Source organism: Rhinopithecus bieti, unplaced genomic scaffold (assembly GCF_001698545.2).
Source record: "Rhinopithecus bieti isolate Rb0 unplaced genomic scaffold, ASM169854v2 scaffold_39529, whole genome shotgun sequence".
NCBI classification, from domain to species: Eukaryota; Metazoa; Chordata; class Mammalia; order Primates; family Cercopithecidae; genus Rhinopithecus; species Rhinopithecus bieti.
In genome coordinates, this window is record NW_016816430.1 from 49,406 (window position 1) to 75,035 (window position 25,630).

A 25,630-nucleotide genomic window follows, 5' to 3' on the forward strand; every position below is an offset into this window, starting at 1 on the left:
AAAAAAAAAAAAAAAAAAAAGACTACCAATATAGACAGCACAGTGGGAAAATTAGAGGCGGGTGATCTCCCCTAAAAGGGAAAGCATCACAAATTTTCCTTGGCCCCTCTCTTCAGGATGGAGGGGACAGGGATTCACCTTAGTGGCCAGACTTGAGGCTGTCATGCAATCTCTGACTTCAAAGTGTTCAAGAGGCCATTTGCATTAATACTTCCTAGGAAAAGGCAATGCCCCATAGATCTTCATCTCTTATTCTCACAACTTCTGGTAGTTAGGGACCTTGGATGAGCCAGTATCTTCAAGACTGATTTATACTACAGAATCTTAACAAATTCACCCACCTAGGACGGTCAGAGTTGCATTTGCAGAAATGCTTCCTGCACTGTTCTGAGCTGTGCAGCTGTATACCCCAATGTCCTCTATCTTCACATCCACGATAAAGAACACGTCATCCTCGGGCATCACATGCATGCGTCTCTCCCGTGCAGCTGGGAAGTCTGTGCCCCCATCCTTCTGCCAGGCTATCTGGGGGGCTGGGTGCCCCACAGCAGCACACTCCAAGCGTGCCATGGCCCCAGCTCGGATGGTGAGGTCCATGGGGGTCTTGGTGAATGAGGGAAGCACTGAAATCAGAGAAACAATATAGGCATTTGCTCAATGGGGTCTTAGAGATTCACTTGCATTCCTTTTATTTATTATTTTGTTTGTTTGATACTTACAGATTGTCCCTGACATAGATTGGGCAGAGGTTAATTCCAATTTTAAGTCAAGGAAACTAAAGTTGAGATGGAAAGATTAAAAGCCCGCTCAAGGTTACAGATACAGAAACAATGAAGTCAGGATAAAACACAGGTCATCTGATTCTCAGAATGAAGATCTTCCTGCTATTTTCTGCCGCTTTTTAGTTTCCTCAGTAATGAACTGTGAGATCTTGGGCATATCAATTAATCTCTTTGTACCCTGACCACTCACTTCATCTATTTTTTTTTTAAGTCCCTCCTGGTAGCTCTAACATTCTGTGACTTTTGATACATGTTTTGTCCTACAATTTAAACTCTAAACTGTTCTATGTGCCAGGTCACAGCCATCATTTGCTGAGTGAATGCATTAATGAATCATATTCAAAATCTTCTACCATGGCAGATACAGACAGTTAAATGATAAAGTGGCAAGCATCCTACTGTAAAACTGTATACCTACCACACAAAGCAAACAAGAATAGACTTCCATTAACAGTGGCTAACAGTGCATTTACTGAGCACTCCACCTTGTAGCCATTTTGCTACATCCTTTACACACATTATTTCACTGAATGAGCATAATGCCTCCAGGGTGCAGGTCCTATTATCCCTAATTAAAAGATGTGGAACTGGAGGCAGAGATGTGAAGTAAACTGCTGAAAATCACGCAGGAGTGGCAGGATTCACACACAGATCTCTGAATTAAAGGCACTGTGCATTCAGCATGACACTTTGCAGCCTTCCAGATCAGTATACTGCACTGTAAACTCTCAAAGAACAAAACATGGCCAGGCACAGTGGCTCACGCCTGTAATCCCAGCCAGCACTTTGGGAGGCCAAGGTGGGCAGATCACGAGGTCAGGAATTCGAGACCAGCCTGACCAACATAGTGAAACCCCGTCTGTACTAAACATACAAAAAATTAGCCAGGCATGGTGGCACAGGCCTGTAATCCCAGCTATTCAGGAGGCTGAGGTCGGAGAATTCCTTGAATCTGAGAGGTGGAGGTTGCAGTGAGCTGAGATTGCAACACTGCACTCCAGCCTAGGTGGCAGTGCAAGACTCCGACTCAAAAAAAAAAAAAGAAAAGAAATAGAAAACAAAAGAGCAAAACGTGTCTGGTCCATCTCTGTGTTACTCACCACACTGAGTGCGGCGTCATCTTCAACATAATGGCAGGTTTAGATACAAATAACCAAGAATCTTAATTTTGTGGAATGAAAGGTAGGGAAAGGAAGAGTCAGGTGGGGAACTGTGAGAAGAAAAGACAGGGTTAAGATTAAGAGAGAAAAATAGGTGCTATTTCTAAAAGGTATCTTCAAATGCTAAAGGAAAAGTCAGATCACATACTATTTACTGTAAGCTTGGCTTTGACAGAGTAGGATGAACCAAAGTGATTGGAGATGACACACTGATATTTCCCCTCACTGGCAAATTCCACCTCGCGCAGCCGAAGGATGGTGGTATACTCCATCACCTCGCCGCCTTGGGCCCGGAGGTGTGCATAATTTTCCATTTCGGCGTCATGCAGTAGTTCATTGTCTTTTTTCCAAGCAAAAGTCATTGGGGAATCACTGCTGCTGGCAGCTGAGCAGATGAAACTCAAATTGGAACCTTTTATTGCCGACTGTGTTTCTGGCTGCACCGTGATCTGGGGTTTGGGAAAATCATCTGTTCAAAATGGAGAGAAGGAGACAAAACAATGTTAAGGCTCAAGAGTCCAAATACTACTCAAATCTGAACATCAAGAAATGCAAAAGCAGCGGCCTAGGTTTTACCCTTTGTGTATGTTGTCCAGATGGACTAGCAGTCCCCGTGTTGAAATGAGAGTTCATAAAGTAACTCATTCATCTCGAATACAGATGGAGATCTATTTATCAACCACTATTACCTGATAAAAGACTGTTATTTTGGGGCCATCAGAAAACCCACAGTTTATTCCTGATCCCTGATGCTTTGTATAAGTACAAGAAGAAAGCAGTTTAAAAACTTACAGGCTCATGGATCATTTCTGAATGCTACTACTATCACGAAACTGCAATTGTTCCCATGTTCTACCCAGATAAGGAGCAGCAAGATTAAGAAATCAAACATCAATCATGATTACTCAACAAAGACAGCCATTAACACTCCATTTACCAAAACAGAACCACTATTAAAAAGCAGTACTTTAAGTAGATCCAAAAAAAAAAAAAAAAAAAAAGCTGATGGCAAAAGAAAAAGCATCTCTAAAACAAACTGTAAGACACTGGCTTCGGCCTGGAGCTTTGAGCGGCCAATCACGCTGCTGTGTTACCCTGTCAAAGCTACATTATAATTAGAGCTAAGCGACTCTTTCATTCTAAACAGTTATTTTTAGTTCTCTGTTACTTTTTGGAAAAGTTACCTTTTTGAACTTCAGTTTCTCAGTGATGATGATGTAAACTCAGAAGGAAACATCTGAGATCTACCAAAGTGTACTATTTGGGTGCTACTACTATTTGAAAAAACTTTTTATGTGTGCTGAGTGGGTCATGGGGGATGCTTTGATAACTCCAATGCTGCTATTTTTCAATGTCTGCATACTGTAATCGAGATGGTTTCTTTTCTGTATTATTCTGAAATTCTCATCTAATAAATCGATGTTCAGATTCACAAGAAAGTGAAAAAAACTATGGACACTATATATGTGTTCCAAAGTAATAGGGGGATCAGATCCTGGGACGAAAAAACTATGAAATAAGGACCATGGGAAAGGAGCAAGCAGTTCAGGCCCTTACAGATGAATGCCAAAAGCTTATTCAGTTCCAAAAGCTACATCAGAGGTTTTATTTCCAGAAACTACTGGCACTGCTTAATGCTGCAACCTAAAAATATATATCGTGGACAAAGCAGTTTTAAGTAAATTTTTAAATGCCAATGCAAAAGAAAGTTCTTAATATTTTAACACCCATGCTTAAACATAAGCAAATTCTGATTTATTGTTTTATGAAACATATTTACTTTTACAGGGGTCTCCATGGCAGCTAATAGTAAATAGCAGCATCATGTAATAGATAGAAAATTGCACCAGAGATGAATACTTTTCTTTTAAATCCAGATCTGCTACTAACCAGCTAGGTAGTAGCAGAAAGTTTAGGTAACTAGATTTCTAATGCTGAGATTCTTGGATGCTAAAACAATGGACCTTAACATTATTTATAATAAATTCACATTTCCTATTACTTGTAAATGTTACCTACCAATAATTTTTTAGCACCCCATAAATCATTAATAATTATCTCTTTCATGTAAGCCTCCCAACAAGCCTCAGAGTTGGGAAGAGAAGAAAAGAGAGTTCCCATTTCATGGATGCAGAGACTAACATTTAGGGAATTTAAGTTAAGTAGAAGGGCTGGGATTATCCTTCCATTCTCTCAAGATCCAATTTCATTCTTTTTCCACCACACCATCCTGATGCCAAAACAAAGATGAAGCAATTTTAGAAAACTCTCTTTCCCATCTGTGAAATTAAAATAATCAGCAAACTATAGACCCATTTTCCTCTACCTCAGCAGAAATAAAAGCTTTATAAAGAGATCATAAATCCATTCAAAACCATTATTTGGATAAATGGGAGTAGAAAAAAGAAGAATAAATAAAAGGCAAGGGCAATACTTATACTCACCACACACAAAGCCATCTGGGCTAACAGCAAAAATGCTTCTTCCTTTTAGTAGCTGAGGATGGGCACAACTGGCATTTACAAAGCTCTGAAAGTTGTTTTCCGCCACCCACTGTGGGAGCCATTTTAGTTGGCAATCACACAAAAGACTTGATGTATTTAAATGCCTGAGGAGAGTAATTATATTCAATTTGTTCTGTATGAAATGCAGATTTCTACAAGTAAACTAAACCCAAGTAAATATTAACAAAGCAATGGATTTGGAAACTGAATACACACATCCCATGGAATAAGTATTCTACAGTCCATTTTAAAATACAAGAAATGTATCTAGCATGATTTTCTGTTGTTCTTACTGTCCCACAGAGATAGAAGTGTTGATTTATCAAAAGTTCTTTACAACTGAAAAATTACTACTATATTGAGTGACTGTACTATATTTGGTCCCACAAAGTTGCAAATTTAAAATAGAAAGAAAACTCATTTCAACAAAAGAACAAATAAATTCCTTTTTTGTTGTCTGGTATAAAATTAAATAATGTTAAGAATGTGCCAGGCACTTTTTATAGATACATAATCTAGGGTGACACACCATATGACAGTTTTCCCTCTATACTTTCAGACTCCTAGAAGGAAAAGAAAAGCTTACAATTGTTGCAGTTTCTTCATTTGTGAAAATGCATTGCCTTGTAAAGACATGATTGCGTTGTCACTCAGGTCTCTGAAAAATCACCAAATCAAATGCATCAGAGCAAACTACCATCATTTCGTGCTTTTGGACAAAGTTTGGGCCCACACTGCCCACCCCATTTGCCAAACAAATACTCCCTCTCTGTGTTGAAATACATGACTGGGGCAACCCCAGAAGAATCCACTGCAAAGCTTGTGCTGAAGAACCAGGGCATTTCGTATCACAGATAGGTTGTGTTTTAGCGAAAAAGATTCACTTTATGTCATCACTTACAGATTATTTGACTCATTAGGGCCCAAGCTGCTCTATTATTTTATTCTATTACTCTTTATTCAAATTAGTAACTATTAGAAGCTTCTAAATATACAAATAAAATTTCTCATAATTATGCTTTTATAAAACACCATTTGCACAGTATTTTTGAAGACAGGCACTCAGTTCAGTGATTTACATGTGTTACTGCATTTATTCCTATAACAACCCAAAATATGATGGTATTACTATTTAGTTCAGCACAAAAGGGGAAGGTAAGGGTTGAAACAATTATTTTCAATTCCAAAACCTGTGCTTTTAACCATTAACCTAATTCTGTCACTCGCAGCTCACTAACATAAACGCAGTAAGATGTTCAGACAAGATACACTTGTTAAAGCAAATACTTCAGGCAGGAAATTCATAAAATGAACATATATTCTGGGTTAATTCTCTTTTTACAGAGACTTATAAGCAGTCTGCATTGAAGTATTCACCACAATGATTACCACTCTGTTCTTCTTTACAGGGGTCAGAGTATACAAAGGGAATATTGAGCGAGACAAGGGGAAGAGAAGACAAAGAAAGAAGGGACCACACGTGGCTAGACGAAGAGGCTGGGGCAATCAAGGGAGATTTAGGAAAACTGAAGCAGAGATTAATACTCCACTGATCCACTAATTCCACTTTCCCAGAAATGGAATGGGCCAAGTGACAAACCCTTTTGGCTAGTTTTCTTTTCAAAATAATCGGTTTCAATAAATACTGTAATGTTGGTCTGCCCTTCCAAGACTCAGCTTTGCAGAATCATTCTACTATAATTTGAACTGCTGCATTCACTGTCAGCATGGCTCACGATCCAAGTCTCCCTCAGAAGAAACGGTGCAGTCACAAGGTGACAACAAAGTGGTTTATAGATAACAGCTAAATCTTCACTCTCAATACACAGCACACATGGGAGAACCCAATATGGAATTTTAAATTGTAACTTCTTTGGTCCTGGTTAATAGACATTAAAACTTCTGGCTACAAGCATTCCTTAACAGTCATACATTACTTTGTACTTTTACTGTACAAGAGTAAAACATACAACCATGGTTATAAGCAGCTGGTTGGTTCCCTTAGTTAAAACATGCAACATTTTGATTCCTATCAATGTTAGTTAGCTTTCCTCTCTTAGTGGCTGAAAATTCCTGAGCCCCTAAATGACATTTCAGAAATGTGTGCCAGGAGTTATGAGTTACTGGGAGCAGCGGCAGACATTGTAAAGGCAAGAGCTAGTGTGATGCAGGGACACTGTGAAAGTAGGGGCAGCTCTGGGTCGAGTCCTGCTTCTGACAGTTACTAACCGATGGGTCAAGAAGAAACAAAAGAAAACAAACAAATGAAAAAAAGAGAACAATGGTAAGGGGGTTGCATGTTTCATAATTAAACAACAATCAGAGACCAACAATTCTCAAAGTAGTGCTAAAACTCTCCTATGTCACCCTTAAGGATTGTGGAACATTGTTCTTTAAAAGCCAAGTCATCTCTTTAACTGTCCAATGGAATCAATAAACTCTTAGAACCTCTGCTTAACAATAAAGATAATAATAGCTATTGAATTGCATTCTGATTCAAAATTAAATGAGACAATACACGTGAATATGTGGTACAATGCCTGACATATAGTGAATGAACTACATCTAGTAGTTTTTTAAAAATAATTAAATAATCACTGTTTGAGAAAAACAATTAAAAACCCATTAAGGAGATATAACTTTTGTCCTTAAATACAAAGGAAAGCATATACCTGTACATTTCTATATAGGTAGGTAGATAAGTAGGTAGACAGAGAAAGAGATAGAAAGATAGGGAGATGTTAAAATATATTTTATGGAACTGGAAGGATGCCAACAAAATTACATTCCAGTTTGTTTTATCTTTCATGACACGTAAGTAAAAACCATCTTAGAGATTCTCTTTAGGGTAACTAAATTCTAGCTACTCACAGATGCTCCAATGCATCCAAACCAGTGAAGGCTTTTTTAGTAATAGATCGGATCCGATTTCCTTGGAGTATCCTGGGGAAAAAAATTACATTGGAACACTTAATTTAAAAAGCCATTTTGGGTGTGGAACTCTCATAAACAGAACTGCTTTTTAAATTATGTGTGAGCAATTCCATTTTCTTCAATTAAACAATATATCCTGTAAAAATGTGCCCAAGCCATCTATTTCAATAATGTAGTTCAACATGGTCTTCAAAGCATTCAACATAGAGCCCAACAAAAATAGGTATTCAGTAAGTTACTCTGCTGATTAAGTTAAATTGTTTTTCAGAGTCCTTTTAGGAAGAGGCAGAGACTTTATTTCAAGTAAACTGTCTCAGAACACTAACAAAGCAGAAAATAGTGAATGTTTTCTCCTTCCCCTCCTTCTCTGTGGATACCCTCCATCCACAGGAGTTTAGGACTCTAGGGAAGTGAATTTGAATACTGCTGGCTTAAAACATGCAATCTGACCATCTGCAAGACCATTTTATGGCTAATTATAAGATGTTTTCATCCCGTTTTGCTTATAACCTACCACAGCATTATCAGTCGCTACTAGATTACTTCATTAAAAAAATTCCTGCGAGGACAGTACAAGATTGAGAATTTCAAAATGTGGAAGTGCATGCACTAACTTTTACACAATGATAATTCCAAAAGTCTAAGCCCTCAACATAGATGAAAATGATTATGAGGATATTAAAGTAAATTACACACACTAAAGTGTTGAATAAAACACTTTCACCTAAGGAAGAAAAAGTTTATAATATACATCGCGTGCAATAGCAGGCATTTGGGGAGAGGATAAAGGGTAGTAAAACCAGATTAAGCACTGATTTCATCTCTTCATGATGTCAACTTGTATAGCTGACTTCAGTGAAGACAAAATTTTTACATCGAAGAGTGAGCTAAATCATGAGGCAATTCATACTCACAGCCGCCTCAGTTTGTCAAGCCCAGAGAAAGCACCATTCATGTCTTCAATAGTCCAGGAAATTTCATTGTTCTTCAGATCCCTAATTTTGAAAGAAGCATTCCCTTTAGAGTGATAAGCTCAGAAAGCCTAATATCACCACCCAGGTGGCTTATCATTTGTAAAAAAAGTCTCCTAATTTCCCACATTACCTCCACCTCTTTCAAAACAACAGAAAACTCTTTTTCTCCAACTTACTTCTTACACCCTGCCTGACTCCCTCAACCACATTTTAAGTTTTCCCCTAAAATCAGAAAAAGTTGACACTGGCCCTATTAATTCCTCTATCAAAATGACTACATTCTGAAAGATCCGAACAGTCTGAAAAATACATTAAACTTTAAAACCACTGTTCCAACCACACATGCAGAAGTTCGCCAAAGTATACAGTATGTCTTTCAATTATGTAATGCTTCAAATCGTGAACAGAGCAAAAGTTTCTGACAGAGCAAAAATCCAAAGCCCACTGCACAACCTTAAATTACCATTTGAGAAATTTTTCAAAGGTCAATTAATTCAACTCCCTTTCCTTTCTCTTAGGACAGAGATCAGGTTGCGGATATAACCAGCATGATAAACAGTATCTTCCTTCACTGCCCTTTGTAGACCTTTGTGCTCTAAGTAATTCTTAATTTGCATTTTATAAAGAAAACTTAGTGGACTTAAAATTGTTTCCCTCTCAAGCAGTTACCAATTTCCTGGAGATGCTGAGAAGGTTAACTGTAATCACCAAAACAAACTGATTACTCTCCTTTTAATCCCTTTACGAAACACATATGGATGAAATGGATCCATTTTAATCAAACTGATCTGGGAAAGATGAAGACACTACTTCTGAGGCTGTATGCATTTCCTTGACAACAAAGGAAATCTGCTAGGAGAAAAGTGGGCACATTTAGGAACCAATTAGGTTCATGTACTGACAGCAAAATGTGTTAACTTACAAAGTCTTTAAACTGGAAAGCCCCCGGAAGGCACCATCAGCAATGTAGCTGACTCTGTTGTTGCCAATGTGTAGTGTATTTAGTAAGCTGAGGCCAAGGAAGCTTGAATCATCTAACCTTGATAAGTGATTGAAAGTTAAGTCCCTGTAAAGAAAAAAGAGAAAAACAAATAATAGCTTTTATTTTTCAATTCAATGCAATGATTCGTTTTCCAAAAGACAGGTAGCGTGTGAGCTACACTAATCCTTATTTTTAAATTCTGCCTTAATAATACCCAAGTAAATATTTCTAGTCTCAGGAATTAAAACAGTACATTCTCTTTGCTTGAAAATAACCATCACTGCTTTTGCCAATGTGCCATAGACCTGCAACAGAATTGGCTTCAACTTACCACAACAAAAATAAGACTAGGTTGCATGTGAAAAAAGCTGTCACCTTGGAAACTTTGTTATGAAAATTTCACAGATCAGTGGTAAGAAGCTCATGCCCTGGCATGATCCCTGCTCTCAAACCTGAGGAGAATAAAAGGCAACTCACAGCTCACTGAGCTTCTGGCAGAACTCCCAGGCATCAGGGCTGATCCTGTTGATGGCATTCTGGCTGAGATGAAGCTCCTGCAGCATCAGCAAGCCGTAAAGCCAGCCTTTGGTAATCTCTGTTAGGTTGTTATGGTCCAGGTGCCTACATTTACAATAAGAATCAAAAGCAGGATCAAAACTTCATTATCTAGTCTCTTCAGAGGGGACATATGATTACAACCTATTACACATTCCTACTGTTATTAGATGTTTAAGCTTTTGTTATATGAAGACGTCAGCAAAAAAAAAAAAACAAAACAACCATATTCTTATAATTTAGGTGGTTATAAATTTAGGTACTTATAAATTATCGATCACATTACCTGAATCAAAACTGAATACTAAATTATAAATAAGATTGTGGATGATGAGACTTTTAACATAGGATTTCACATAAGACCTACTGAATGAACAGTGAGCATTCTATGATCATACTACCTGAGCAGGAACTGTGATAACCCACACTTACAAAATTTCCATGTTGCTCAGCCCCCAAAAAGCTCCATCCATAAGTTTCGTTACTCCATTTCTTTGCATTTTCAGAGACTTCAGAGCACCAAGCCCTTGGAATGTCAGTCCATCTATGTTTTTAATCTTGTTTCGGTTCAATTCACTGCATTGAGTATTACAAGAGTTAGCTTATAGGACAATTAAATTCTGGAGGTAGTAATAAAATGTGTCATTACTACAATATAGTTAAACCAGTCAGTGTTCAATTACATAGAGTGTTTTCAGTTTCTAAACATTTTATTGTAAAGAATTTCAATTTGTTAAGCAGGGAGTGAATTTCCTACTGAAATGGGTCATGTGTTTTGGAATAATNAGACTTCAGAGCACCAAGCCCTTGGAATGTCAGTCCATCTATGTTTTTAATCTTGTTTCGGTTCAATTCACTGCATTGAGTATTACAAGAGTTAGCTTATAGGACAATTAAATTCTGGAGGTAGTAATAAAATGTGTCATTACTACAATATAGTTAAACCAGTCAGTGTTCAATTACATAGAGTGTTTTCAGTTTCTAAACATTTTTATTGTAAAGAATTTCAATTTGTTAAGCAGGGAGTGAATTTCCTACTGAAATGGGTCATGTGTTTTTGGAATAATAAAATACTGAAACTAGACTGCATTTCAATGTCTAAAGTCTTGTCCATACTGAAACTAGACTGCATTTCAATGTCTAAAGTCTTGTCCACTCAGGATAGACACAAACAAATTAAGATTTGTTTTTAAACAATCCAGAATGAGATTATTAAATGTTATACTAAAATATGAGGTCTATCAAGGAGCTGGGCCTCAAATTTATCCTGTACGATCTGTTCACAAGTTGGTTACTATCTTTCACCATTCTTTTCAGGTTTAATGCTTTCTCTTTATGGCAGTAGTTCTCAGCCTTGGTTGCATACTGGACCCAACCTGGGAGTTTTAAAAATTTCTGAAGCCTGGATCTGACCCCCCAGAGGTCTAGGGTGGGGCTTGGGCAGTGAGATTTTTAAAAGCTCCCCAAGTGTTTGCAATGTGTAGCCAAAGTTGCACTATTGCAGGAGTCTGTTCACAGATCGCTCTACAATTATTAACGAGACAGATCTTTACAGCCACTTAAGCTATCAGAGACTCCTGGAGTTGCCGGTATTATTCTCATAAACCACAGCTGTTGAGAGACCTCGGCTTTTTTCAGTGCCACAATGGCACTTTTGTGCCGGCGTTGGTCAATGATTACACTGTTCACTTTTTCAGTAACAATTCTAACGTGTCTTGTCAAGCAGCAGCTGGCACAAGGTGAGGAGGTGATGAGGTGACATTTAAGACTCTTTCCAATTTGGAGATTCTATACCTCCAATTCTCAAAGGAAAGGCAGCTACATTCTTGTTTCTAAACTCCTTTTTCCCATATTGTAGATTTTAAGGAATAGACACCAAGGGTTTGGAGGAGGTGAGAAACAGTATCTAAGAGAACATTTTACTTACAGGTGTTGTAGTTGGGGCAGTTTAAACATCTTGGGTGGGATAGCTGAGATTCGGTTCCTGTTCAGCTTTAACACAAGGAGTGTATTGGCCAAACTGTCAAAATACCCAGGTTCCATTGATGTGACTCGGTTGCTGTTGAGATACCTGTTGAAAGTTTAAAGATGAGCTTCTCCTTCTGATTTATTTGCAAGTTAAAGTGCAGGCCATCTCTGTATTAGGAGTCTCCAGAGAACCTAACCATCAATGGAAACTTAAAAAAATTACTTTTTAGGTCCTCAAGGACAGATGCTAAGATTCACACATATTGCTGGGAAAAGAGTGATTAAAATATGTGACGGATGGAAATTTTTTTATAAATATCCACTTTTTATGACATTCATTTATTAATAAAACATAGCAATGGTCTGATTTTGATTTTTTTTTAAAATGAGCACTTTTCACACCATCTAGGTTTTCTAATTAAAAAAATGTAATTTTTTTGTAATCTGAAAGTGTAAGAATAAACTGCAGATTGTGGTTGTTCAAGCTTATAGCAAATTTCAAGTCAATAAATTATACTTTTGATCCATCAGTAGTAAAGTAGACAAAGTTTGTTACATCTTATTTTTTCATTATAATATTTTCATTAAAGGTGAAAGTTTTTGCTAAAGAAAACTTCACTTACAGATATTTGAGCTGTAGGGGTGGAAACGCAGTTTTGAGCTCTGAAATATTGTTGCTGCTAAGGTCCAAAGTTTCAAGGGACTGAAACTCTTTCAGATGTTCAGGTAGTATTTCAACAATCCTGTTTCCAGCCCTAGAATTAAAAGAAAGCACCATTAACAAGGTTAATGGTGCAACAATCTGAAAGAAGAAAAATATTTTCTATTCCTGACTGGTTCTTCAGAAATACGGAACTGACTAAACAGTACTTTTAAAAGTTAAACAGCAAGGCCGGGCGCGGTGGCTCAAGCCTATAATCCCAGCACTTTGGGAGGCCTAGACGGGTGGATCACGAGGTCAGGAGATCGAGACCATCCTGGCTAACACGGTGAAACCCCGTCTCTACCAAAATACAAAAAACTAGCCGGGTGAGGTGGCGGGCGCCCGTAGTCCCAGCTACTCGGGAGGCTGAGGCAGGAGAATGGCGTAAACCCGGGAGGCGGAGCTTGCAGTGAGCTGAGATCCAGCCACTGCACTCCAGCCTGGGCGACAGAGCGACACTCCGTCTCAACAACAACAACAAAAAAGTTAAACAGCAATACCCTGGCCATTTTAAGTTACTCATTAAATTATAAATCATAATATTCAAATATGTGGAAAACATTCCTATATAAATCTGGGGTACTGTTTAGCAGCTGTGGCTGTCTAAATGCTACGCACTTAAAGACAACAGTTGTATGTTTCTTTATTCTATTTTTCTTTTTAAAAAAATTTTTTATTTATTGTTATTTTTTAGAGACAGGGTCTCACTCTGTCACCCAGGCTACAGTGCAGTGGCACACTCATAGCTCACTGCAGCTCAAACTCCTGGGCTCAAGGAACACTCCCACCTCAGATTCCAAGTAGTTAGGGCTACACGTAAGTGCCACCTCACCTTACTAATTTTTTGTACAGTGGGGGTCTCACTATGTTGTCTAGACTGGTTTCGACTCCTGGCCTCAAGCAATCCTCCAGCCTCAGCCTCCCAAAGCGTTGGGATTACAGGTGTGAACCACCACATCTGGCTATTTTTCTTAACAGCTCTTCTCCCTTCTCCTTATTAAATGGTATACAAAATGCCTAACACCAAGGTGGCATACCAGGCACTGATGAGTTAATTCCCTATTCCTTCTTCTTGATTCCTAATCTATTTCTAATTCTTCCGCTGAAAAGTGCCCATATTACAGGTGCTAATGAATTTAAAATACTTGTCAGATTGGGGATTTTTTAGAACCATTCTAGAGAGATCCCCTTTTCTTTAACAGCAAGTTTCAAGGAACTGCCACAGTTTTCAATATCAATGAATATGCTCCAGCCCTTTCAATAGTACAAAAGTATTACATAAGAGCACTCCAGTTTGAATAATCCCTTGGCATAATTAGATCAAAACATGTTTTACATTCAAAGTCTTAAACATCAGACCATGATGTCCAGTATGGCAGCCACGAGCCACATGAGGCTCTTTAAATTTAAATTAATTCAAATTAAATGCTGAAATTTAGCTCCTTAGTCACAGTAGCCACATTTCAAGTGCTCAATAGCCATACACTCCTGGTAGCTATCAAATGGTACGGCACACATACAGAATGCTTCTACCACTGTGTAGAGTTCTATTGGTGAGTGTTCTACTGAACAAATGGAAGGAAACAAACAGAAAAAAAAGTGGCCATTTCAAAGTTCTTAAAAAGTCATCAATCAATATAGTAACTCCTGAGGGAAAATGCAGCATTAAATGACAATTTTGTTAGAAAACAGCAATCAAACGGATGTGCAAGCCATCTTGTCGTATTAGATCAGGAAGTTTGGTCTTTTTTAGACCATCTTTTGGCAGGAGAAAATAACGTCAAGGTAGAAAGGATATCTACAAATCACAGAAAGGTCTCCTCTTTACAACGCAAGGAACAATGAAACAATCTGAATGCTCTGAACAGAATTCTGTGTCTTATGTAAGTCACACACTGGTGTTTGTACATGGTCTGCAGTTAATCTTCAACTAAAAAGAAAACTTGCAAAATATATCTTGTGTATTTTTTGTACCCCAAACTGGATTTCTATGGTGTTCTGAGCTCTTCTGCATTATTTTAACTCATCGGTCTCTCACTATCGCAGTAGGTTCCCAAGCGAGGTGTACCTCTTATATATTTTCACAAAATCTTGTGCTGCAAGCTGATGTTGAACTTACACCACTGGTTTTCTCTGCCATACTGAGATATTCTTAGAAGCAGAATTCTCTCTATGTATCACCCTGAGAAAGTGTATAAAATCTAATAATATTGAGGATCGATTAAGTGCCAAGCCCTTTGCTAAACACTTTTCATATATTATACCCTTTAATGATAATAAAATTTCTCTGGTACAGACATTACAAAACATTTTAAAACTAGGGCTTTTCACCTAACAAGTTCAAGCTTTCCCCAGTCAGCTCAAAGAAAAAGCCCGATTGTTCCTGAAGCAATCCCTTAAAGCTTCTTTCATAGAATACAGAGTATGAAAGATACTCTAGCATTTAATTTCTCATACAGATATGTACCTCCCTTGAAAAGGCCCCTACTTCCCACCTTGCAAAAATGCTGAACTTCTGGTTTTAAACTGATCCGGGAATCTACCCTGGCTCACTGAGCCATCATCATGCCAACACTAAGAATGCCACAGAACAGAGGCCCTCCCAATCTGTGCTTGCCCACTTTGCAGGTGAGAGGGGGCCCCAGGGCTTGCATGTATTTACCATCTACCAGAGTCAGATGGCTGACTTTCTGTCAGGTGCCACCTTCTTCACAAGAGAATAAGGGGAGAAAACGGGCATACATTTTATATTTAAAGAACAAATTCAGAAAACTTCTCGAAATATTGTTAAAACCCTTCTGCACAGTATTTTTAAGGACTGTGGGTGGATTGTCTTTTTCCAACTTTAAAATCCAAGTCATCAGAAAATCTAATGTCGAGTAACTAGCATAGACAATGTATATCTTAAGAGCTGAACTTTATGATGACAGTAAAGTTTTAAAAAAGAGATGATTCAGCAGTACTATGTACAAGTCACAAATGAATATTAAGCCCTTCAGATTCCCATAAAGTCTTACAGGCTTTTGTTTAGAGTCAAGTCAGCCATGACCTCTGATTTTGACCATTTCCCACATCTGGATTTGCCTGCGTATAAAGTCCTTGATCTAGCTGTGAGGTATAGGGTAATGCAAGTGAGACAATTAGTCAATCCCTAGGTCCCGGAGATGGATTCCATCCAGGAGACAAGCCACAAGGCCTTAGGGTCAGGGTGTGTGGGTTAAATAAAACCACACTGCTCTAGGGGACCAAAGTTTTCTCTTAAATGCATAATCCAAATGTTTGCATTAGCAGGATGTCCTCCTACAAACACTGGAGTCACTCTGAAGTGCCTGAGTGCCCCTCCCTCTATCCCCTCCCCCATCCCTAGCCCTATCTCCCTTCAAACTTTGCATCTGGTTTTGGTCCCCAGGCTGTCTCAGGCACGTATAGCTACATTTGTATTTAACAACAACAAATCAAAACACTCAGCTATGGATGTGTGCAATAAATACAGCAAATCAGTTGGTGGTGGGGGCGGGGAGGCCCACAGGTGTCTATCACGTTGGTCAAATAAGGCTACAAGTTAGATAACAGACCACACAATCTTTGGTTTATATATTCGTTTGTTTATAAGGTAATTATGAACAAGGTATTAAAACTGCCAATTACTTGAGTGACGAATAAAATTTTCCTTGCAGTAAAAGTATGCTCCAGCCAAAGCCAGCAATTTCCTGAACTGCACACCTCCTAAATTGCAGTGTGAAAGTGCTCAGTTATAGATGGCGCGTGCACAGTGCTGTCTTTGTCAGCACTGCTTCCTAGCACAAAAATCCCTTACAACTGCCAGAATAATAGTCCTTGTATCACAAAAATTTAAATCTGTCCTAATGGAACCGAATTAAATCCAAATACCCGTTTCTTATTAGCTCTTAGACTGACTAGCAAGTAACCACCTGATATATACCACACCAGTTTAAAACAAAACAAACAAAAAACTTGCTTTGTATAATGAAGAGGGCTAAGAATGGGAGACAACTACCTTAAAAAACTAGATTAAAAAATATTTTTTATCATCTAAAATCCTCAAAAAAAAAAAAAATTTTATGGAGTTGGTCAAAAATATCCAGTTCTAGAAGACAAAGATTCAACTCAACCCCAGTTTTCATTTTTCTCCAAATAGGAATAAATCCCAAACTTGATCAACACATTAAAAAGCACTGTAGTTAATTAATATTTTGGCAGGAAACGTGCAACGCTTGAACAAAACAGAACTCCGAATACCTTTTTCCATTACTGAATGTGGCAATACCATCTTTCCATTGTTCAAAAATCACAAAATAAACTGTAAATACTGGAAGGTATTTCAGTCTCGTACAAATCCATCTTAGAGACTAGGAATATTTTGGTCTTCTATGTTTGTTGATAGTACAGGGAGTTCCACGGTTAAATAATTTCTGAAGTGAAGTATAATTAGTCCCTTGTGGACACACAGGCCTGGGGACTTGGGTTGGTCAGGAATGCCAGATGGTTCCCTCAGGCTTCTAAGAGGCCACTGGAAAAACAGGAGTCCCAGGTATTTTGGCCTCGGCTTCTTGGGTCCAACGATAATGGTTTCATTTTGTTGCCCATTTCACTTTTCAGCCGACTTTGCCAAATACCTTTAAAATGCAGAGGCAAACATGGCTTGCCATTTTCATCTGATGATATTTAACTCTGAGAGTGCTGGAGTTCTACATGAGCAAGATGGACATGCCCCTTGACCTCACAGAGCTTAAAGTCTAGTGGGGAGAACAGCAGACAACAGGGAGCTGTCCACAGTGTGGTAAGTGCAGCAACAGGCAAGGAAGAGTCGGCAGTGGAGGTACTGTGGACAGACTTCCACACAGTGGCAGGGAGAATGTTGGAGGTCAGCAAAACTTCCCAAAGGAAGGGAAGAAACGGCTACGCTGAGATCTGCGGGATGAGTTAGCTCAGCAAGGGACAGTAGAGGCTAGTGCTCCAAGCAGAGGCAAAGATCTGGGCAAGTGAGAGCAGAGCAACGCTTCCCTTTGAGGAAATGAAGGAACACCTGATGGCTGAGTACAGCGTTCACAGGTGGAGACTGGAGAAAGAAGAGGCTCAAGAGTGAGGCCGCTGGGAGATGAGAGCCGTCAAGTTGGGCCCTGGAAACCACATCAGGCATTTGACCTTTATCTCAAGGTCAACTGTGGGGAGGGGGCCAGAGGATGTCAAATGGTGGGATGACAATATCACATGTACATTTTAGAAAGGCTACTCTGATGGCTGTGGGTGGAAAGACTGGGATGAGGAGGGCATGACCAGGTGCAAGGGCACCAATTGGAGGCTCCTAACTCCATGCAGGACAGATGACAGAAGGATGACGGGTGACCTTGATGCCCACTTGGGGGGCGAAGCACCACACTTCCTCTGGTTTCCAGGGTACACACTGTGCTCTTCTCCTTCCCTGACATACAGGATCAGTTCTTCCAGCTCTGCAGCCTCTGGCCACAGGGACCCAGTTCAGCTCTACTGGAGTTCTCATTCACTATCCATTACCATTGCACTTGATGCTTCTGATATGGGAGGTTTTCTAAGACAGAGTGCAGACTAGGGTCCCCCTGTGCTCAGGTGTGAGATGCTATTGCCCAGAACAGCTCAATACTGGCATTTTAATGCATCTGTAATCACTAAGAAAATGGGTAAGTGCATTATTCTCACATATAAGAACTGTGCTAGTTTGTCTGGATACTCTTAACACCTGCCTTGAATCTAAATCTGGACTAAATTAACAACAGTAAAATATAACTTATGAGGTTAGTGATATGACCACTTAGTGTGATGATTGGTTCTACTTCTTGATTCACTGTAATCTCCAGAAAGCATAACTGTCTCAAAAGAACCTTCATGCTCTCTTCAGTGGATATAAATGGTGTTAATTTAATTCCAGGGTCTGAAAGGAGAACCACAGAGTGGAATATTCTTTGTTAGTGAGGAACCAGAATATCAGGTTTTCTCATGCTGGAATTCCTAAACCAACCAAAGTGTAGCTTCCTGTTGAATAAGGGATACCTGTCAATAGTTTTAGCTGTCTCCTCCCTAGTACACGAGATAACAGGCAGCTTAAGACCTTGTAGCTGTGATGTGTAAGGACATGCAATCTAGGCAATTTAGAGAAGGTATCTGCATGCAGCATTTTCCTTTTAGAGGATGTGTGCACTGAAATTTAATGTGAAGTCATTTTTTATGTTTGCAATACCGTCTTTTCTTAGAATGCATCACTCTAACCACATCCCCTAAGTCCAATTCAGTGATTGCAACTAACAAATTGCTGAATCTATGGTCATTTCATACAAACAACCATCAAGCAAGCAGATTAAATGTATTGACTGGTACAGTCAAGCCTGGCCCCAAGGAAATACTAATTTCTATATATAACTTGCAAACAACCAGCTTAGCACCATTTATAAAGGAATTACAAACTGTTAAAGAAAACACTACATTCTGCCAACACAGTAAAGGTCACTTATATTTCCAACAATAACCCCCACTCTCTTCTGAAAAGCTTCCCTGAAAACTATCTTGGCTGGAATAACTAACACCCCATAATATCAGGCAACTTTTAACAGAAATTTGGCAAGCAAAGAACTCCTCTCATATGGATAAAAAATAAACAGTCTCTGCTCATCTCTTTTCTAAAAAGATAATTAAGAGGTTTCATTAAAAGAACACATGTTTAGACTGGTCCATTGGTACTGTGGCATCAAAGAATAAAGCCAACAGAGGAAACTTGTGTAAGGAGACAGATTCTTGATGAAGAATTAAGGACACTAACCAGCAAACGTGTGTTGGTGTAAGAAGCAACGAGTCAGGCCGGGCATGGTGGCTCACGCCTGTAATCCCAGCACTTTGGGAGGCCGAGGCAGGTGGAACACGAGGTCAGGAGTTCGAGACCAGCCTGGCCAACATGGTGAAACCCTGTCTCTACTAAAAATACAAAAAAAAAATTAGCCGGGCATGGTGACACGCACCTGTAGTCCCAGCTACTTGGGAGGCTGAGGCAGGAGAATTGCTTGAACCCAGGAGGCAGAGGTTGCAGTGAGTGGAGATCATGCCACTGCACTCCAGCCTGAGCAACAGTATGAGACTCTGTCTCAAAAAAAAAAAAAAAAAAAAAGCAAAGAGTCAGTTCTTTCAGCAAAAAGCCAGGTCAACATAAAATATAATTATCCTTTGGATCACAAACATAATAAAGATGGCCACATATTAATATTTTAATATAGAGGTCCTGCAATAATCAGTGTCTTATTCATGCACTAGTCATAACACATGTTAAAAATGAAAAAAGAAATATGAGCCAAGCTCCATCGTACATGCAAGCAATTCCAGCTATTTGGAAGGCTGAAGTGGGAGGACTACTTAAGGCCAGGAGTTTAAATCCAGCCTGAGCAACATAGCAAGACCCTGTCTCTTTACACAACAACAACAACAGATCAATAAAAGAAAAAGAAGTCAAAAGCCCCATTCACACCACATACCAAACAGCCCTTCTTTGATCCCCAAGTATAAATTCAATCTAGTCCTTTATGTAAATGGAAATTTAAAAAGCAAATCCTGGAAGACAACAGGATAAAGAAAACATTGAAAAAATATTTAATCTGAAGTAATTTATGTACAATAAAAATGGACTCTACTCTGATTAGTAAACTTAAAAATTTTTCCTATTTCTTCTTTGGGGCAGAGGCCTTCCACAGTCATTTTCACACGTCGGACCATTGATCTGGTTTGAGTCTCCCCTACTAGGCGATTTACTTGTGAGTGGAGAGAACCTCTGATTTATCTTTGGTTCCCCAGAACTCAGGATAAAATGAATGAGTTCAAGACCCCAGAGTGAACAAACTAGAGTTCAGACACTCAAGAGCAGCTGTAGACTGCACCATAAGAATTTACCTTAGCTATTGTTCAAAATGCATAGGAACATCAGAAAACAGAATGTCCATTACTGCTACCAGCCAGAAAGCGTAAACGCAAAACTGTGATACTCTACATTAATCAACCTGCTGATAAGATCTGACACAATAACTCAAACTACAGCTCCCCAGACAGGAGATTCAGATTTAGACCCAGACGGTTCTGTGTCTTGATCTACTACGTTTTTGCGAACCTTAGTTTTCTCTCCCGTAAACAGAGGGAACTGAAATGAAATGAAATGATCTCTTCCAGCTCTACTGAGTTGTGACTCTAGATCTGGATGAGAAACACTGCGAATGACCAGATTTGCTGCTGAGAAGTCATCCAATTGCATCATGTAAATACTGCAGCCTCTTGTAGAACCTACCCTCCCTCCTGGGGGTTTCTTTCACCTCTCTCCTCCCGAGAGTCCCATTACCTGGATGTCTAGTCTTCCTCTTTCTCGGCTTGCTCCTTCATTTTCCTGGGGTCTATCTTTTGTTAGCTTTGCAAGAAACCATGTGTAAAAGCTGTCACTTCATGTTTGAAAATATCTTTATAGGATTTGGGTGTGTATAGTTTAGGTTATCAATCCTTTTCTCTTAGGATTTTTTTTGAGATGGAGTCTGGCTCTGTTGCCAGGTTGGACTGCAGTGGCACGATCTTGGCTCACTGCAACCTCCAACTCCCTGGTTCAAGCAATTCTCCGGCCTCAGCCTCCCAAGTAGCTGGGATTACAGGTACACGCCACCACGCCCAGCTAATTTTTGTATTTTAGTAGAGATGGGGTTTCACCATGTTGGCCACGATGGTCTCGATCTCCTGACCTCGTGATCCACCTGCCTCAGCCTCCCAAAGTGCTGGGATTACAGGTGGGAGCCACCACGCCCGGCCTCTCTTAGCATTTTGAAGACACTGCTCATGGATGATGCCAACCTGGGAAGCCAGAGGCCGTTCTGACTCTCTGCACCAGTGTTTTGCAAACTTTAGCACACGTCAGAATTGGTGGGCAGGGGCTTCTGGAAGCCCAGATTGTTAAGCCCACACCTTCAGGGCTTCTGTTTCACTAGGCGTGGGTGGGTACCAAGGAAGCTGCTTTTCTACCAAGTTCCCAGGTGATGGTGATGCGCTAGGAGCACAGTCCTCATAGGACCACCTTTGCCTTGTTTTCACTGAGACATCACTCAGCAGGTCCTTTCAATCTAGAAATGTATATTCCTCAGTTTCAGGAAATTCAAAATTTTTTATCTTTCATAGTTTCCTCCTTTCTATCTCCACTGACATCTCTGTGAAATTCCAATTAGATAAGTGTTAGCCTTTTTAGTTCATCTTCCTGTTTTCTTATTTTTTCTTCCCATGATTTCCATCCCTTTGTTTTTTGGTTCTTTTTTCTGAGATTTTCAACTTTCTCCCAACATTTTTATTACCTTTTTAAAGTGTCTGGTATTGTATTGTTAACTTTTTCTGAATATTCCTTTTACTGTTTTTTTCCACCATATTTTTCTGATTTTGTGGACATAGTACCTTTCTTTTCTCTCCAAAGATACTAAATTTGTTTTGATGTTCCTTTCTCCTTCCATTTGTCTCTGATTCTCATTCCTCGTTTGTTTCAGACTCTGACTTCATTGTTAGAAATATCTTCAAAAGTCTGATGATCACTGGCTACTCGTTTATACTTAATAAAAAGCAGCACTAAAAGCCTCCTGAGGGCTGTGTGTGGTATGGGCTTGCTGAATAGTGAGTGCCAGCACAGGTGAAGGAGGGACCTAGTTCAGGATGAAATGGCCACATGTCAGTTTCTGTGAATCTTCTCTCAAATTCTCCAGTCTCCAGTCTGGTGAGTACAGCTTGGATGCTACCATCTGGGAAGGCTAACAGGAAATAAACTGAGGGGTGGGGGTGTTATCTTAAGTATTGAAATTTGACTTAATTTTCCTGATTTTAGAAGATGTGGCCCCCCTCAATCATTACCCCAAAACAGCTGGGCCTGTGTCCTGAATCCCAGAGACTTTCTATTTAAGGTCTCCCAAAATTAAATTTCCAAACCTGTGTCATGGGAAAGATAGTTACTGGGCTTTGAGTTTTGGAGGAGAAACTTGGAGGTCTGATTACTTCTATCTTCCTATGCAAAAGTTTTAACCAATCCTGTTTTCAGTCCTACTCTGCACTCCCATCTTTATAGGTTCTAAATTCCTAAGCCACTTTGAGGTTCTGAAGCATCTTTTTTCTTTTGTTGGATCAACTTCACTTTTTCTCACTTTTAAGTCAGTTACAATTTATCCATTTGCTTGCAAAATTTGTATGGCATCTTTCATTTGAACTATATCCTTTTTTCGTGTTCTCTATTTTCTCTTTGCTCCCATTGGTATGCACTTTTTTATTCCTTTACTTTTATTTTAAAGGGATTTTTAGGAAGGAGCAGAGTGAAATAAATGCACTCAGTCCATCATGCTTAATAGCACGCCTTCAACAGAAATTCAATGAGTAAAACTAGTTTTTCTCTAAACACCAAAATAAAACCATTAAGTTACTGTAGTCTGTTTTACTGAAAAAAAAAAAAAAAAAAAAAAAAAAATTTTAATTTGTATATATTTTTTAATTAGCCTAAAGAATTTTCACTTCAGATGATAGTACAAACCAGAAAACACTGCATCAGTTACCATATAGATGACTGATTCCATATAAACACATCCAGTTAAACAAATTTCATTTTATTTTCTGATATGGTGCACAGACCAATGGACTAGAATGCAGACACAGAATAGCTTTATTTCACCCGAGTATTTATCTTGCCTTGTGAATAAGACATAGAAAATGTGGTGACAATTATCATACAGGCAGGTGAGTTCATATCCCTAGTCTTTATTCACAGACTGGCATTAACCTTTAGGGAAGCAGCTAGTGGCAGCTACTGTGGCCCTGTGCTATCGACATTTGTATGAACATAGAGATGTGAATGATCAAGTGCAAATACCAAAAAACTAAAAGTGTAATTCATATATTAGATGAATTGTGATCCAAAACCTCTCAACGTACTAAATAGCAAGATGAGAATTGAGCTGGGATAAGGCAGTGTTTTGGAATTTTAATCAAGCATTTTTACAAGGCCTATGTGAAAGCAATTCTTGTGAAAAGCGACAACAAGCTTGCTGACAACAGTTGACCACAAACTCAGTATGAGCCAATAATACAACATGGTGCTTAAAATGCTAATATAATCTTAAGCTTCATTAATGTTCAGTATTCTGGTCGAGAGATGACCCCACCACATTCTGTATAAGACCACATCTCAATTATCTTGTTCTGGCCATTGTGTTTATACTGTCATGCCAGACAGGTGTGTGATGGGGTGGACTTCAAGGCTCTAGACTTGCATTTTCCAGTATAACGGCCACCAGTTATGAGTGGCTATTTAAATTTACACTGAAAATTCAATTCCTGGGTCATACTAGCCACATTTTAAGTGTCCGATATTCACATCTAATGGCTACCACCAGGTACAACACAGATACAGAATATTTCCATCATTGCAGAAAGTGCCATTGGACAGCACTTGTCTATACCCCATGTCATACAAGAAATGGGAATGAGAATTTGACCCAGGAGAAGGGAATGCTTTAAGAAAATCTTGTATTTTAAGACTTACAAGAATTACGCAGAAAAGAGAAGTTGCTCTCTCCAGCACACAGAACTACGATTATAGGTAGAGGCTGCTGCCGGAGGGCAGACCTCTGCTTAACGTATAAAAAAAACCTAGCAATTAGAATTAGTCACTACAGAAAGGCTGCTCACCAAGAATGACCTTCTATTCTTAGAAGTGATTAAGGAGAGGGAGGTCAGACAACCACCCTTCCAGGGATTTCTCTAGAGAGGAAAATGTCTCTTCTGATTCCAAGTTACCAGAATTATGCAACAACACACTAAACTATCAACAAATGGTTATCACCAGTTATATAATATAATATAGCAAGCTGTTCCGAACTCCTTTCACCTTTTCTTTAAAATTTACATGGCAACTGTACTGAGGAAATTAAGACAGGAAAGGCCAGAGGAGAATAAGAGAAAGAGAGATTTATACAATTAATTGACTACTTCCCTGAGTCTGTAAATATCCATTCATCTTTGAAGAGTACTGTCCTCTATCCTAGGTCGATACTTTGTGTGGGATCACAAAGTGATGTGTCTCAATTCAAAAGCATCTTACTCTTAAAAAAAAAAAGCTCATTTTGATTCTATTTCATAATTTCTAATTTTAAAAATGGTTAAAATTGCTCACGCACAGTAAAAGTGGCAGTGGAAGAATGTTTACCATGCTCGTCCTATGCTGTATGGTACCTGTAGCATGAATATTACCTTAATAATTCATCTTGCCTTCTACCTGACTCTAGAGGCTGCTCTATCTGCTCGATAAAGCTATATGAGAGACAGGGAGACAGCAGGCAGGTGATTTTAAGTATTAGAAAGGAGGTGTTTATATTTATAATTGCCTTTTCTTTCATGTTTTAAATTTAGTACTTAAGCAACTTTCAGCCAAAAAGAGAGGAGGTGGTACTGCTAGAGCTCTGTTTCATTGTTTTGGTCTCCCTATCAAATAAGAGCCCGGAACCTCTGCCCTATAGAAGACAACTGAGAAACCAAAATAAGGAAGAGAAGAGGGAAAAATAACTAGGCCAGGATAGAGACACATGTTGAATCTTGCCATCCCAATCATGAAAAGAAACTAGCTGTAGCTTTATTGTCTTGTCTCTCTTGGTAGAACAAGTCTCCTTTTGGCACAGAGAAGTCTCTTGGTAGAAGTTGTACCTGATACTTTAAAGCACCAACTGAAATGGCTATTAATAGAATGAAGGTGAGAGAGGGCATGAGAGAACGGTGTAGGTTCAGGATAAATATTGGTAATACAAGAGTTTTTGTGGCAAGCTATACTGAAAAGTCAAGTCAAGCAGGTGGGAATGAATTTTACGGGCTTCAACACCACAGAAAGGTTGCCCAAAATGGGTCCCTGTCAAATCTAAAATTGTCATTACCTTGGAAAAACCAAGACTTATTAACGAAAACAATGGAGACGCAGGAACAGAAAAGTTACCCATATATATTAATCTGGACTAAGCCGTCCATTCGTTCATCCAACACACATGTACT

General features: G+C 39.0%; 1 protein-coding gene across 1 annotated transcript in view; it reads right to left on the reverse strand.

Moving 5' to 3' along the window:
- The window catches only part of LRIG3 (leucine rich repeats and immunoglobulin like domains 3), a 48,137-nt gene that overhangs the window by 7,036 nt on the left and 15,471 nt on the right, over positions 1 to 25,630 (reverse strand). Inside the window, exons 4-14 of the mRNA XM_017854878.1 lie at positions 12,483 to 12,614; positions 11,819 to 11,962; positions 10,324 to 10,467; positions 9,814 to 9,957; positions 9,277 to 9,420; positions 8,295 to 8,375; positions 7,318 to 7,389; positions 5,033 to 5,104; positions 4,387 to 4,550; positions 2,091 to 2,411; positions 342 to 623 (exon numbers count right to left, since the gene is read on the reverse strand). Coding sequence (XP_017710367.1) covers positions 342 to 623; positions 2,091 to 2,411; positions 4,387 to 4,550; positions 5,033 to 5,104; positions 7,318 to 7,389; positions 8,295 to 8,375; positions 9,277 to 9,420; positions 9,814 to 9,957; positions 10,324 to 10,467; positions 11,819 to 11,962; positions 12,483 to 12,614 — 1,700 coding nt within the window. The remainder of the gene's footprint in view (positions 1 to 341; positions 624 to 2,090; positions 2,412 to 4,386; positions 4,551 to 5,032; positions 5,105 to 7,317; positions 7,390 to 8,294; positions 8,376 to 9,276; positions 9,421 to 9,813; positions 9,958 to 10,323; positions 10,468 to 11,818; positions 11,963 to 12,482; positions 12,615 to 25,630) is intronic.